Source organism: Drosophila kikkawai, chromosome X, assembly GCF_030179895.1.
Source record: "Drosophila kikkawai strain 14028-0561.14 chromosome X, DkikHiC1v2, whole genome shotgun sequence".
NCBI classification, from domain to species: domain Eukaryota; kingdom Metazoa; phylum Arthropoda; class Insecta; order Diptera; family Drosophilidae; genus Drosophila; species Drosophila kikkawai.
The window spans coordinates 15475158-15490930 of NC_091733.1; the positions used below are offsets into that span (position 1 = coordinate 15475158).

Consider the following 15773-nt stretch of genomic DNA (forward strand, 5'->3'; position numbering starts at 1 on the left):
TTTTTTTTTGGGCCTTTGTTGATGTAGGTCTGGATTTTCAGGACACGTGTCCCCAGTGGTTCCCGGTGGGTGGTAGCTCCCACCTCCATTCAATTCCCTGGATGGCTTGGCCGAATTTCCCTTCTACTTGACACTAGATTCATTTACATTTTCAGATTTCTGTCATATTTTACAGATTTTTTTGTTTGTAGCCAGAAATTTATTTAAATTTACAAAATAAAGTAAAAAAAAAATAAACATGGTTATACTCTGATACTGGTGTGTGTGTGTGTGTGTGTTTAAGTCAGTGTGCGTGCGAGTTCAATAACATTTTGGCAAATAAAAAAATAAATAAAGCCAGCAGCTTGCAGCAGCTGCAGTGAGCCATTGAGAGAGAGAGAGAGAGAGAGTGAACGCTCTGTATGCTGGCCACAAAAGAGCGAGAGCATGCATCCTGCTCTCTGGTAACTTAACAGAACCGTAACATTTTCCCATTGGGAAGCTTTTGGGAGCACGGAAATACATGAGCTTCAAGCGGGGGGACCTGCCAGCAGATCGTTTCTGGGAAGATCTGCCAACCAAGAAATATCTGCATAATTAACCCGACTTAATACCATTAAAGTTATCAACATTTGTCAATTCACCAAAAATAAATGTATTTAAATAGTTTAGTCATAAATATTTAAAGCCTTTCACTGAAATTTCTAAATGAATTACAAACACTAAGGGGAACCGATAAGATTAGGATTCGGAAACGTACATATTTGGGTAAACCCAGCTAGTGTTCGAATGTGTTTCCAACTGATAAGCATGATTAAGCTGAATAAAAGTTGTAATTGTTTGGCCCAATTTGTTTACCACATAAAAGTTCGAATCAAATTTATTTACAATATCGCATTAAAGTCTCAAAACAATGATTTTAAAGATTTCTTAGAAATCTATCAGCTTGCTTAAAAATTCCATTGCATACATGTTAATTTTGAATGTTTTGGCTTAAAGATTTTGTATAAATTTAGATTACGTACAAATACTTCCTAATTCAAATGATTTGGCTAAAAAAATAATGTTTAAATATTAATCATCTTGCTTAGGAATTTCATTACTCACTTGTTATTTCCGGAAACTAACTAAATAGTTAACAACTTAAGTTTTCTTAACTTCCAACGGTGGCTTGCATTCGAGTGTGCCCGAAAACTCCTTCACGGATATCTCCAGGTAGATCGGCTCCGTGTCATCGCTGGTAAGGATACGCAGATCCTGTTCGCAGAGCTGCATGTAGTGAGTACTGGAGCGCATAATCTTCAGGCAGTTTTGCGTCTTGTGCAACGGACGCGCCTTCATCACACAGCTTCTGGTTGCATCCATGCGGCGATTCAGTACGGTCATTATCACATGCACCGGCAGGGCTAGGTCCACGGTCACCACCCAGAAGGTCAGGACATCATTCCGTTCCGAAAGACATTCAGTGCTCCACTCGCTGTACCCCTTTCGGCCGCCCTCGACGGTGCTCCATCGGTTCCGGCAGACCATTACGAAGAGGGGCAGGTGCTCCGAGTACTGGGCAAAGGCGCACGGCAATTGCCTATTCCGGGTGGGCATGAACCGCCTACCCGGCAACGTGGAGGGGTCGTTGTAGACGCCCGCATACGCCATCGCCGACATGCATGAGTTCCGCCCAAGGGCGTAGGATCGCGGATTAAAGATGAGCAGCAGGCGGTCGCCGGAGAAGATCTCCCGCAGCTCTAGACCACGCTCGTGGAGGTGGTATCTCATCTTGTGGCCCAGGATAGTCTCGTTCGTTACCGGCGGACAGCACATGCCGCCTATTGGGCAGCAGTACAGGGTCCCATTGATTGGCACCGGTCTTGGGACGGGCTTGTGATCCTGGTAGTACTTTCGATACGTCTTGTCCGATGTGTCCTGCAGCTTACGAAGTTGGCGAAACCTTAGCTCAGTGTCTTTCAGCCGCTCCTCAGTGCTGAGCATATCGAACTCGATAGCAAAGTAGCGGACCCGCTCGCGGGTTTCCTCTTTGGATCCCTCAAAGAGCGGCACCATCGAGAAGCCAGCATCTAGCCGGTCTATTGTCCGAAACTTGAGCTTGTCCACCTGAGAGTAGAGGCCGCCCGTAGGACTAGTTGCGCTCCCGTAATGTGCTGCCCGCCAGATCTTTGTGAATGTATAATTGGAGTCCAGCGATGGCAGCCGCAGTCCTCTGGAGCAGCAATAATCTGGCTTCATTCCCGATGGGCGGCTGCTGGCCAACTCCAAAGTCAGATCTAGGGCCAGACAGGACTCGCTTGCTGGCATATCAAGGGTTGTCGTGGAAAAGGATGTTGGATCCTGCCCCTGCCTCTGGCTACCACTGCTGTGTGAATAAACCAAACTTCTGGACGATAAAAGCGTCTCCAGGAGGGGATCTTCGCCGACCTGTGGTTTTCTAGAGAAGACCTTCCACTTGAAGGAGGACCGTTTGGTTAGTGTATTTGGCTCAGCGCATTCACTCTTCGGCTTGAAGTGAATCCTGCTAGAACTGCCCATTTTGTAGCGCGACTGCACAGGCTTTCGCATCCAAGGGCACAAATTTAAGGCTCCGCCCTGCATCCTAGTGTTCCGATAGTCCACCTCGCAATTTTTTCCACTGTTGCAAACGATTTCATCATCAAGAGAATCGTCGCAACAGTGGACTCGGGATTCGGATGGATCTATCAGTTCGGTTGGCGGTTCTAAGAACTGTTCGGATTCTTTTTCGGTTGATTTTTTCGAGCACCGAGCTAGGCAGGCATCGGAGCTTTCGGATGGGATCGTCTGGCGGGGATGAAAGCGAGGAGAAAATTGGGTTGAGGACTTGGGACCATAACGGGTTTGGAATGGACTCCGTTCTGTTAGTTTTGGGGAGGGTATGGGAACCCCGTTGTCTCTTAGAAATTGTCTATCCAATCGAGTCCATTTATGAACCCTTCCCATGGGCCGACTTTGCCTGGGCTCCTCAGGGCCTGGCGATCGAAATATAGACCTTAGATAGCTTTTATTTAAGGGCAAGGGAGAGACAGAGCCTGAATGCTGAAAGTCAATATTATTATTATTAATTATAATTAATATATTTATAATTAAATAACAATTACCTGATTCAAGTTCAAGGGAGCCAGTGTCTCCTCCGAAGGTCTTGGCTTATAATCTTTGAATTTGAAGGGCTTTGCAAAAGGTTCCCATTTGCATGGGTTTTTATTAGGAATTTTATTACCCTGACCCCTGTGATCTATGGAGTACAGCTCCGAGGCATCCACAGGCTCGTAGTGAGGCTTTTGCTGATGTCGCTGTCGATAGAGATCAACAAAACCAAGCCCCTGAACAGAGTCCTCCAATTCGGAGGATTCGGAAATCTCGACCGACTTTTGTTTATCACACTTGCAGCCCCCTAATTTTTTATCGGAGATCTCAATCGACTTTCTTTTATCCACGAATCTTTTATCTAATTGAAAAATACCTTAAGATGAATACCTTTCAAGTTTCTTAGAAATGTAGCTCTTACTTGATGGCAACTTTCGTTCTTTGGCCCATTCCTGGTCCCCTTCTTGATTACGACTATCCCTGAGCTTGGCCTCCCAATAAGCGATCTTCGACTCACACTCTGAACAGCAGCACTTCTTGGCCATTTTTTAAAAACAACAAAATTTAACAAAACAATAAGAAAAATGGAAAATTTTTGAAAAAACGTAAATACAGTTACAGTAATCGTTACAGTTTCAGTAGAGTGCTTTATCGAGGGTTGCTTATAGATGAATGCTAAAATGACTATGCCTGCTATTAATAAATGAAAGCTAGCCTATGCCTAGCCTGCTGTGATTTTTCCTACATTTTCCAGCAAACCCCAAATACATTTTTTGATCAGCTTTTGAGGTACATGAAAAATACACAATAGCCGCACACTATCTTTTGGGATTTCTTGGGAGGCGTCCGGTCTAATATGGGGTAACGCACCTGTTGAGACACCTGAGCTTGTGCCAGTCAGGGTTTCTGGTGGCTTATCGTCGACTAGAAGCAGCTGGCTCAGCTGGGCCGCCATAAAATCGCGATCGTCGCGGTCTATTTTCTGTTCTCGGCTGTTGAACACCTGTTCTCTTGTCCCAGCGGATCGATTGATAAGCCGACCTCTCGAGACCCTCGCCTGCCGTAAAATTATACGGCTCGGCAACTTCTTAATCTAGCTGCCGGCTGCTATCTTATGGCCGCTGGATGAGTGTGATTCATTGAGAAATGCCAGAAATATCGAGTTGTTGTGAATTCTGGCTTCGACTTCCGGCGAAATGGGACTTGAATTCTTGGAATTGTGGGGGAGTTATTGAGTGATTTGTTAATTAAATTTGGTTGAATATAGCATCTGGGAATATTCTAATAATATAAAACTGATTTATTCAAGTTTTAGACAGATATACGTTATGTAAATATAATAACATTTAAAATTTAAACACAATAAATACTTTTCCAAGAACATTATCACTGCGATTATTTTCGCTTAGAAAAAAAGAAGTATAGATCCCTCAATGAAATAGTTTTGATTGAAATCCATAAGATAATAAATTATTTTCAGGAAAAAAAAAATTAAGAGATCGTATTATTTCTACCTTTTAAATCTTCAAAAATTCAGAACTTTAAGCAAATCAAATAAGCAATTATATCTTGAAGTTCTCAAGCCTAAAAAGTAGTTATATCAGCCTTCTAAGAAGCTCTTATCATCGATACAACTTTGTTGGCAACTTGGCAATTAAGCCACCGCATTGACCTTTAGTATCTAATCGTTTTCCAATCACCTGTCGCTATGGAGAGCCCACATTAATCCCCGTGACGATAAGACCCCATTAAGCCTGCTCCAACGAAATCCAATCGGGACGAATTCAGAAGCTTATCGCGCTTTTGAGAGAGGGAAAACAAAAAAACCGAAATGGGGAAATCTAATCGCGGCCACTCCACAGTCGCCTTCCGATATAGCCTGTCCACCTGGTAATGTGTTGATGTTGGGATGTTTGGTGGCTTTAGTTTCAGTTTCGTTCGGTTCGCTGCCGGCGCGAATTGTTACCACTCCCCAAGCTGTGCCAGTTCTTGAACCCAAGTTTTTTTTTTCTGTGGCAATGAAAGTGATTTTCCCACTGGCCCTGGCGCTGGCCCTATCGGTGGCAGTGGTCCTGGCCCAGAGCGAGGAGCCCGAGCTGGGCTGCATCTGGTATGGCCAGAGTCATCAGATCGGTGCCCACTGGCAGAATTTGGCGGACACAAGACCAGCGCGACCGCTGAACAGTGCCACGGCTGAGGCGATCTTTGCCCGGCGTTGCCCGGTTTTGTACAAGGAGTACAAGGGCGAGTCTGGCGAGGAGGAGCTAAGTCTCTGCTGCGACGCAGCTCAGATTGAGACCATGGACGCGGGCCTGTCGCAGGCGGATGGTGTCTTCTCCCGCTGCCCGACGTGCACGCGGAACATGGCCCAGACAGTCTGCGCCATGACCTGTGCCAAGAACCACACCCTCTTCCTAACCGGCTACAATGCCACCTACCAGCCCACGGGCCTGGAGTTCATCGAGTACATTGATTACCGGATTACAGACGCCACCGTATCCAAGATCTATGACAGCTGCGACGGAATCCAGCACACGCAGACGGGACGACCGGCCATGGATCTGGGATGCGGGGCCTACAATGCCAAGACCTGCAACTACCGTCGCTGGTATGAGTTCATGGGCGACGTGACCGGCGACTATGTGCCCTTCCAGATCAACTATATATGGTCCGATGACGCGGAGGAGGGCAACGAGGAGATATACCTGGATCTGAATATCCTCAAGTGCGGCGAGAGCTACGAGGGCAGCTACGCCTGTGCCTGCATTGACTGCGAGACGTCCTGTCCGCTCACAGATGCGCCCACGGGTCCCGACGAGCTATGGAAGATCGCTGGCCTCTACGGGGTAACCTTCATAGTGGGGTTGATCATTGCCGTGCTCTTCTCGGGTCTCATCTGCTGGGGAGCGCTGAGCAGGAACCGGCTCTGCATGACCAGTGTCTGTATGCCGACGCTGTTTGGGGAGTTCTTCTACCATGGCTTCCGCGTCTGGGGAACATTCTGCGCCAAGCATCCGGTTTTGGTCCTTGCCCTGTGCTCCTGGGCCATCGCTGGGCTGTCCTATGGCATTCGATACATGACCATCACTACGGATCCCGTTGAGCTCTGGGCCGGCAGCGAGAGCCAGACGAGGCTTGAGAAGGACTACTTTGACCAGCATTTTGGACCCTTTTATCGCACCAACCAGATGTTCATCAAGGCCGTCAACCAAAGCCATGTAAGTTCAGCAACCGTCAATTCATTCTGCGAATGCTAGAACCAGTTGGGAATTATAAGTGCACATGTGTGAGATTTTTAGAACAAAATCGCCTTGCAATTCGCCGTTAATTAAAAAAGGAAATAAAGCTCTCAAATTTGAGCTTAATATTAACCTTAAACAAATCACCCCGAAAATATTATATTTATGATTTTTTTATGGCAATTTTTCTTAAATATCAATTAATATTTGTATGAGTGTATTTCATTTGGAAGTGTTATCGCAATTCTGTGCTAATCGTTATCGAATTTATTCACCATTTCTTTGATTTGTGAGTGAGTTTCACTGCCAATCACAAGCGCTGATAATGTCGTTTTTCTTTCTAAGTGTTAATATATTTCAAAAAAAGATGTAAAAGTTGGAGTTGCTTGACAAATAATTCTTCTTCAACCCGTAACCTTTGCAGTTCACCCATGAGGCTCCCAGTGGCCTGCTGAACTTTGGCCCCGCCTTCGAGTACAACTTCCTGAAGGAGGTCTTTGAACTGCAGGAATCCATCATGAAGCTGGGCCTGGCAGAAGGCGAGGGCCTGGACAAGATCTGCTATGCCCCCGTCCTGTTGGCGGGTCAGACGGCCACCGTCGATGACTGCGTTATCCAGTCGATATATGGTTACTTCCAGCACGATATGGATCGGTTTGAGAGCTCCTACGTCGACAGCAACAACTATACGATTAACTATCTCAACCAGCTGGAGGATTGTCTAAGGTAAGGTCAGGGAAGGTAACTGCTTTCCGCATTTTCTACAACGATTTTGAAAATCTTCCCACAGAGTTCCCATGATGGAAGACTGCTTTGGCACCTACGGTGGACCCATTGAGCCCGGTATCGCTGTGGGTGGCATGCCCAAGGTGGCGGTGGGCGATGATCCCGACTACATGCTGGCCACCGGACTGGTGATCACCTTCCTGGGCCGCAACCAACTCGACGAGGCCAAGCTGGAGCCGAACGAGAAGTGGGAAAAGCTCTTCGTGGACTTCCTGCGGGACTACAAGAGCGATCGCCTGGACATAGCCTACATGGCGGAACGGTCCATTCAGGATGCCATCGTGGAGCTGTCCGAGGGCGAGGTAAGCACTGTTGTCATCAGCTACCTGGTGATGTTCCTGTACGTGGCCATAGCCCTGGGTCACATCCGCAGCTGTACGGGCTTTCTGCGCGAGTCGCGGATCATGCTGGCCATCGGCGGAATTGTCATTGTGATGGCCTCGGTTACCTGCAGCCTGGGCTTCTGGGGCTACCTGGATGTGACCACAACGATGCTGGCCATCGAGGTGATACCGTTCTTGGTGCTAGCCGTGGGCGTGGACAACATTTTCATCATGGTGCACACGTATCAGCGCCTGGACCACTCGCAGTTTGCGACCACCCACGAGGCAATTGGAGAGGCCATTGGCCAGGTGGGACCCTCGATCCTTCAGACGGCGGGCAGCGAGATGGCCTGCTTTGCCATTGGTTGCATCGCGGACATGCCGGCGGTAAAGACGTTTGCCATGTACGCGGCGATTGCAATCCTGTTGGACTTCCTTCTCCAAATCACCGCCTTTGTGGCCCTGATGGCCATCGATGAGCGGCGCTATCAAGACGGTCGGCTGGACATGCTGTGCTGCCTAAGGAGTGGCGGTGCCAAGAAGAGGCACTCGGTACAGGAAGATGCTGTTGGAGCTGGCGCTGGCGTGGACCAGGCCAAGGAGGTGGGCATGCTGGAGTCCATGTTCAAGAATTTCTATTCACCCTTTCTGCTCTCCAAGTGAGTATTAAACTCGTTAACCATTTTCAAGAGAGACTCCAAAGGAAACCCTTTCAGACCCGTGAAGGTGTGCGTGCTGCTGATCTTCACTGTGATCACCTGCCTGTCCCTGATGGTGGCACCCTCCATTGAGAAGGGTCTCGACCAGGAAATGTCCATGCCGAAGAACTCTCACGTGGTAAAGTACTTCCGTTATATGGTCGATCTCCTTGCAATGGGTGCCCCCGTCTACTGGGTACTCAAGCCCGGTCTGAACTACTCGTTGCCCCTGGAGCAGAATCTCATCTGCGGTGGAGTCGAGTGCAATAACAACTCGCTGTCCGTGCAGCTGTATACGCAGTCCCGCTATCCGGAGATCACGGCCCTGGCCCGACCAGCCTCGTCCTGGCTGGATGACTACATTGACTGGCTGGCCATTACCGATTGTTGCAAGTACAACGTAACCACCGGCGGCTTCTGCTCCAGCAGTGAGTTCTATTTCGGGATATAGTTATGATTTTTGGATATACATATGTATGTATTCAATGATCTTTCAGACTCCAAGAGTGACGATTGCCTGCCCTGTGAAAGGGGCTTCACCGAGAATGGCCTGAGACCCGATGTGGAGACGTTCAACAGGTATATACCCTACTTCCTCTTTGATCTGCCAGATGCCGAGTGTGCCAAGGCAGGCAGAGCCTCTTATGCTGATGTAAGTTTCTTTTCTTAAAAAAAAAACTTGTAATTGAATTTTAAATAAATAAAAAATACTCTCCTTTTCAAGGCCGTGATCTACACCATAGACGACGAGGGAATGTCCACCGTCCAGGACACCTACTTCATGCAGTATTCCACCACATCGACCACCTCGGAGGAATTCTACTCGCAGCTTCGCGAAGTGCGAAGAATTGCCGGCGAGATAAACTCAATGTTTGCGGAGAATGGCGTTGATGCCGAAATCTTTGCCTACTGCGTCTTCTACATTTACTACGAACAGTATTTGACCATTTGGGACGATGCACTCTTCTCCCTGGGTATGTCCCTGCTGGCCATCTTCCTGGTGACCCTGGTTATCACTGGCCTGGACATAACATCCACCCTGATTGTGCTCTTCATGGTGATTTGCATACTGATCAATATGGGCGGCATGATGTGGGCGTGGAGCATCAACCTGAATGCCATTTCACTGGTGAATCTGGTGGTGTGCGTGGGCATTGGCGTGGAGTTTGTGGCTCACATTGTGAGATCCTTCAAGCGGGCGGAGGGAACAGCACAGGAGCGTGCCCGCCACTCGCTGAATGTCACCGGCAGCAGTGTCCTGTCGGGCATAACGCTCACAAAGTTCGCTGGCATCGTGGTGCTGGGCTTCTCCAACTCACAGATCTTTCAGGTCTTTTACTTCCGCATGTATCTGGGCATTGTCCTGATTGGTGCTGCCCATGGCTTGATCCTGTTGCCGGTTCTGCTCAGTCTTCTGGGGCCGCTGAATAATCTGGCCAGGAGCTCCAGTGCCGAGCCCATTGGAGTCTCCAACTGATGGGGTATATTTTACTCTTAATATATATTTATATATATTATATATTTGTATTTATAGTCTGTGTGGTTTGCTTGATTGTGTGTGTGAGTGTGTGTGATGTAAAGAAACAATTTTCCCAATTTGATTTCTGTTAATTTCAACTGCAAACTGTGAGCTTATATCATCAAAATAGTCGAACAAAAAACGAAAGAGATAATTAAATAAATAAATTATAACAAAAAACTTGGTTTATATTCTATTTTCGGATTGCAAACAATTTTCTTAAGGTTTGTATACTTAAATAATTTAAATAATTATTAGTTACCAAAGTTAAAATCCAGATTAAATGTTAACCAGACTCCCATCTCACATTTTCAAATAAATATACATTTATATAAATAAAGATAACTCCCTTTTTTAAGCTGCACACTTTGGCAGGACTTTGGCCTATGGGGGATTGGGCTCTCTCACTCATTGTTTATCGCTGTCGCACCTTTGCTTTTTATGGCCTTAAGCGACCAACTGCCGCGTGCGCCGTCAAAACAAAAAACAATAAACAAGAGGGGGGGAGTAGCGGTGGTGGTCTGGGGGACTCCAGAGTCCTGTTTATGCCAACTCCTTGGTGGCCAACGCCTCTCTGGCCAAATACCTAAAACGTCTTACGCCTTTTGGGCAGAAGTTTAGCACAGATTTTTTAATGATATCTCTGCCGCTTAAGGGAGAAGGGCTTTGGCATACCCTAACCCAGAGGGGAAGTAAGGACTTAACAAGGATTTTTAAATAGATTTTTAAGGAAATCAATGACTATAATATTTGTTATGTTTTTACACAATTAAATTGACTTTTTAGTTATCTTAATAATAAAATTTTTCAAGTTTCCTTTCGCCAAGTTGAGCTGCTATTCTCAAGAGCATTTGGTGTTTCACAAGGTGCCTGCTCTGGCAAAAGGAGTAAGTTTTCCGGATGATGGCTTCCCTGTTTTTAACTGCCATCGCCTGCTGGTCAGTCGAGTGCTTTGCGGCTTAAGGATACGAACAGGAACCGGAGGAACAGGAGCCCGAAAGTAGACACACAGGAAAGCGCTTAACCCTCAAAATGAGTAGAGTGTTTTTAATTAAAATTAATAAAGTTTAGAGTGGTTTTTCAGCTAAGCTTTCCCTTTTTTGCCTTGAATTTCCAGCCTGCCATCATAATCACTTAATGAGAAATGTGTGTGTGCGGCATTAAGATTCATGCCTCATCGAGTCGCCTGGCACTTCAACTGGCCGACAATTGAAAAGCATAATTATAAATGTATCAACTAATGCATATGGCAAAATCAATTAGCAATTACCAGCGCACTGGCACACACACACTCGCACACACACAGATGAAGTGCAAATTGAGTTGTTTGTGCTCGCACTTATGCTATATGTGTGTTGTGTGTGTGTGCGGGTCAGAATGTTTTTCATCCTCCACTTAATTGCCATTCAAAGTGCCTTAACAATGCCAAGTGCTAATGCCAAAAACGAACCAAATGAGCCGAAACACTTCTCCGGCAAGAAAATAAACACGTGAATATGATCTTTAACCGAACCAGAGTAGTCTTTCGAGTGCGTAAATTGTGCATTTTAAGTGGGTTTTTTTCCATTTCAAGTTTCCCTTTGACTTTTTATATTTAATTTTTATGATTTCAGATTAAAAGAAATTGATTTTTTGCTGGAACTTTCAGTGCAAATATAATTTTCTTGGTACACACTTTAAAGACTAACATTTTCAATTGAAATTTTCTGTTGCCCTGACCTAAACACAACAACACGAGATGAATAATCCATTAAGAGCATCTTTGCAGACTCACAGAAGACCGAGCATAAATCATTCGTATGAGCAGCTAACACATTTCGCCCAGAAATTGAGGCGAATCAACGAATTAATGTGGCAAGTGTGGCAATAAAAATTTAAATTAATTGATTTTCTGTTGCCCGCGGCATGTGGCCCGAATATCCAAAACCAAAAACCAAAATGCGAAACAGAAACAGCAACAAAAACATATATATGTATATATTCGCACGATTTGTGGCCAATTTAGCTGGCTTCCAGCTTTCAAAGGCCATAAAAGGCCAAAAGGCGAAAAGGCCAGGCCCGGGACAGGACTCTTAACCAGGTCATAACTCACGTGAGGCATTAAAATAAAATTTGCGCATATTTATTAATCGGTTATTGGATGCCTATCTTGCTATATGTATCTGTATCTGTATCTGTATCTGCATATGCCATAAAGCTGGAAAAATGTAAAGAGAAAGCTTCTATTCCCTTTGGGGGAATTGCCTTTCATTTTCAATATTTTTTTTGCTTTTTTTCGCAGCTCTTTGAATAATGCGTTTTTTAATTAGTTGGGGAATTTCGGAGAGCCAAGCGGGAGTTGGATTGAGATAAGAAAAGCTCATTGTATTTGTATCTGAAATTAAATTTCAGCTAATAAACATATGTAATGTGGGTTAAATTAAATATTTTTCACATTTAAAACATTTTAAAGCAACTAAAATTAAGTTTTAATTTGGTTTAATGAGCTATCTTATGGCTTAGACTAATATTTTTTAAAATTCCCCTTTGAATGATTCAAAAAAACGTAGAAAACTTAACCTTCCACCTAAACTTCATCTTTTGATTTCATAATCCACACATTTTTAAACTCTTCTAATCCCCTTAAACTTTTTAATTATTTTGCAATTAGCAGCTGGCATTTGTTTTCAACTTTATGTACATGTTTTTTATTACAATTTTTCCAAAGGGGAAGTGGGTTGTTTAATTAATGCAATCAACCAAAGGGCCAAAGTCAGTTGTTATATTAGGGTCAAATGACAGGGCCTAAGCCGCACTAAGCTTTCCACATTTCCATTCGGATTTCCCACTATCATGGCTGCTCGTTCTAAATTGGTTTTTAATACAAATTAATTACAAAAGAGGAAATTCAATTTTTAGAAGCCATTCACAAACTGCCAAAACCAAAATGCAGGCAAAAAAAAAATGAAAAAAGTTAATTAAAGCAGCGGGCACACATTTTCAATGATGGAGATGGAATATTTAATTTATTCATTTGCTGACATAAGCCCGGCTCCGGCCGAAAACTACGGGAATAGGGACTCTGGACTCTGGACTCTGGACTCCGGCTAACCTAGTCCATAGACGAATCAGTAATTTATAAACGTGCTTATAAGCCGCAATCCAATTCGCAATTCGCGTTTTTGGCTAAAATTACACTTGCAGCAGGCCAAAAACCTATTTTCAACCCCCCTTGGATTTACCCCTGAAATATTATCAACACTGACAAAACTCAAAACTGGCAAAACTGGCAAACTGGCCATGGCCATGGCCATGGAATTGGCCTACAGAGAGAGAGAGAGGGGAGAGAGGGGGTTCTCCCGCCAAAAAGGAAGGGAAGGGGTACAGAAAAACTAAAGCTAAAACTGCAAACTGAAACTGAAGCCATGCGAAAGCGCGTGAGCGAATGAGTTTGGTTTCAACTAAAATTAAATTGAAAATGTATAAAAACTTAACCCTACAAAATATACAAATTAAAATAAACACAAGAAAAAATTTAATTAATTACTTGACAGCAAGAAAAATATCAACTGAAGTTATGGCGAATTTTCCAAATTTTTCTTGTGGCCAGAAATCTAGTGACAAACAAAAATCAAACAAATTACTATACATTAAATCCAAATCCTGGAGTCCCACTGTATACAGTGGGTTAATTTTGGGTGTGTGTGTGTGTGTGTGTGTGTGTACGATTGTATGGGTGTGACAGCAATTTCCAACTAAATTATAACAACAACCTCAACAAATGCGCACAATTTTGAGAAACTTCATGCAAAATGCAGGAGCTGGAGCCAGGACATGCCGCAAAAAGAGGCAGCAACAAAAGCATCAGCATCAGCAGCTGCTTGCATTAAATGGCGCACGTTTTCACCCCCCATTCCCCACCCCCTGGCTTTCCCACTACTGGAACATATTGAAAATGTCAAACACACATTTGACCAACACACGGAAAAGCCTGGCACAGCATGGGTTCCCACAGCAGCCTGGAAAATAACCCCACTGTCTATCTAAATTAGAGATGAATGTTGGAGGCGATAACTTGGTTATGATGAATATATCTATAAAAAAATAAAAGAATTTTAAGATTTTTATATGAAAATATAGAGGAAAAATGCTAACTTATAACTATTTGTATTGTACTACAGTGCGTATACTTAATATAAGTGAAGATTTTTGTATTTTTTAAGTTGAAACATTTTAAACTTCGAAAGTACTTTTGTATTTAATTAAAATATTAGTAATTTTAAATCTTACAAATAAAATTAATTTAATTTAATTAAAAATAAAGATTTTTAAGTATGTTTTTATCAGAAAACAGGCGCAATTTTTGCCTCCAAAGAGATTAAATTCAATTTTCTCTTATATTCCTATATTAATTTACCTATTATTCCTAAAATTATAGTTTATATAATTAATTTAAAATTTAAAAAACACTCCCTACCATCCCTAATGCTAATGCATTTTCATTGGGGCAAGTTGTTGGATAAATCCCCTGCTGGGACAGGCAAGATGGCCATGCAGCCAGGCTATCTATCGATTGATTGGCCTTCGATAGATCGCCACACACAAGATAATAATTTTTAATTAATTTTTTCCTCAACCAACCTTTGCATATGAAGTGTGTGCGTGATATGCGACGGGATGTGTGTGTATGGGAAAATAAGAATTAAAATAATAATTATTATTATTATTATTTTGTTGTGGTGCCACGAAGCGCTAGATAATCCAATTAATGGCATGGTAAACACACAGCGACACGTGATCGCACACAAAGTGTATATGCAACTGTATGGGTGTGTTTATTTGGGGCTAGGAAAGGTGTTCTGGCATAGGAAAAATGTTGCAAAATATTTTAGAAAAATAAAGAGCGCTGAAAAAGGATAAAATTTAGTTGGAGAATAATATTATTATTTATAATTGTATTATATAGTATTTTTCAAATATTTTAAACTAATGAATGCGGATGAAAATGTTCACTAAATAAATTCTAATATTATTTTTAAATAATAATACAAAAAATAACATAAAGGTTTCTATTTAAAACTAATTTTTTGTGACTTAAATATATAAATAACTTCAAATCTCTCCCCAAAAATAGACACCTTTAATTCAGAGAATTTACTTGGTGGAATGCCTTTGAGCAAGGATTATTTTTACTGCTTTATGGGCAGCCACTGTTCAATTAAAATCATGGCCAATGATATCAATTAAAAGCACAGAAAACACTGATTGCGGTGAGAGCAGCTATTGTCCCTCGGCCAACCCACCACCTAACCACCCGCCTACGCCATTCTCTCCTCCAATATACTTACTACTCACCACTTTCTCGGCCCGGGGTTTTCCGCTTTTCTCTCTGAATTTTTATGGCCCCACCAAGACCAAGGAGGCATCCCCTTGTGATTTATCACAAAGCAGCAACGGTGGCAACAAAAAGGAAACCTCAACCAAGGGGGAGCATTTGCTTATCTGCGAAGCGTTGATATTTTACCACCACCACCCCCAAGGATCAGGCATCAGGCGTCAGCCCCCTTTTTTTCGCAGTGCCTGATGCCGCTGCTGTGTTGTTTATCGTAATTATGAATCTTTGTTATCCAAAGCGCTGCTCAGCTCCTGTGCGCTCATGTGTGTGTGCGTTCAATCAAAATAGTTGATTTCCTTTATGCGAGTCTATGTTTCTCTGCCCAGTCTCAGCCTTTTTGTTTGTTTGACTGGCTGGCACACGGATATGTATTGAGATGGTAAGAAAGTGCCGGGAGAAGGCACGCAACCGAGCAACTATTTTTGATATGGCACAAATTATGCCCCCTTTGGTAGCAGCCTCTTTATTATTATATATATATTCTTTTTTCCTCTTTTTTTTTTTTGGTTGGGTCCATTGTGGTCGTCGGCACTGAGATCTTGGTCGAGCATATCGGTAAAGTCGATGGCCTTGCCTTGGTTACCCACTCACTTGAGGCAAAGTCACGGAATAAAATTCCCAGCAGACAAAGTTAGGACGAACCGAAAAATGTGCTCTAAAACTATTAAATACGGACAAAGAATCGCACTTTCCGCATTCGTTTCACTAAATGCTCATAAACGGACGCACAAACGGACGAATAGC

At 43.6% G+C, this 15773-nt stretch overlaps 2 protein-coding genes across 2 annotated transcripts; one reads left to right on the top strand and one right to left on the bottom strand.

The window, feature by feature from the left end:
* Nucleotides 1-815: 815 nt before the first annotated feature.
* LOC108080016 (uncharacterized) lies at nucleotides 816-3935 on the bottom strand. Its single transcript, XM_017174583.3, has 4 exons — nucleotides 3512-3935; nucleotides 3105-3451; nucleotides 1087-3042; nucleotides 816-1031 (listed from the first exon to the last, which is right to left on the bottom strand). The coding sequence occupies exons 1-3, from the start codon at nucleotides 3633-3635 to the stop codon at nucleotides 1123-1125; spliced, it is 2391 nt and encodes a 796-aa protein (XP_017030072.1). The 5' UTR covers nucleotides 3636-3935; the 3' UTR covers nucleotides 816-1031; nucleotides 1087-1122.
* A 1054-nt stretch (nucleotides 3936-4989) lies between these two features.
* On the top strand, nucleotides 4990-9811 carry Npc1b (Niemann-Pick type C-1b). The gene is made up of 6 exons (XM_017174805.3): nucleotides 4990-6308; nucleotides 6754-7055; nucleotides 7120-8097; nucleotides 8155-8564; nucleotides 8634-8788; nucleotides 8861-9811. Exons 1-6 carry the CDS (start codon nucleotides 4992-4994, stop codon nucleotides 9611-9613), a joined length of 3915 nt encoding a protein of 1304 aa, XP_017030294.2. The 5' UTR covers nucleotides 4990-4991; the 3' UTR covers nucleotides 9614-9811.
* The last annotated feature ends 5962 nt before the right edge of the window (nucleotides 9812-15773 follow it).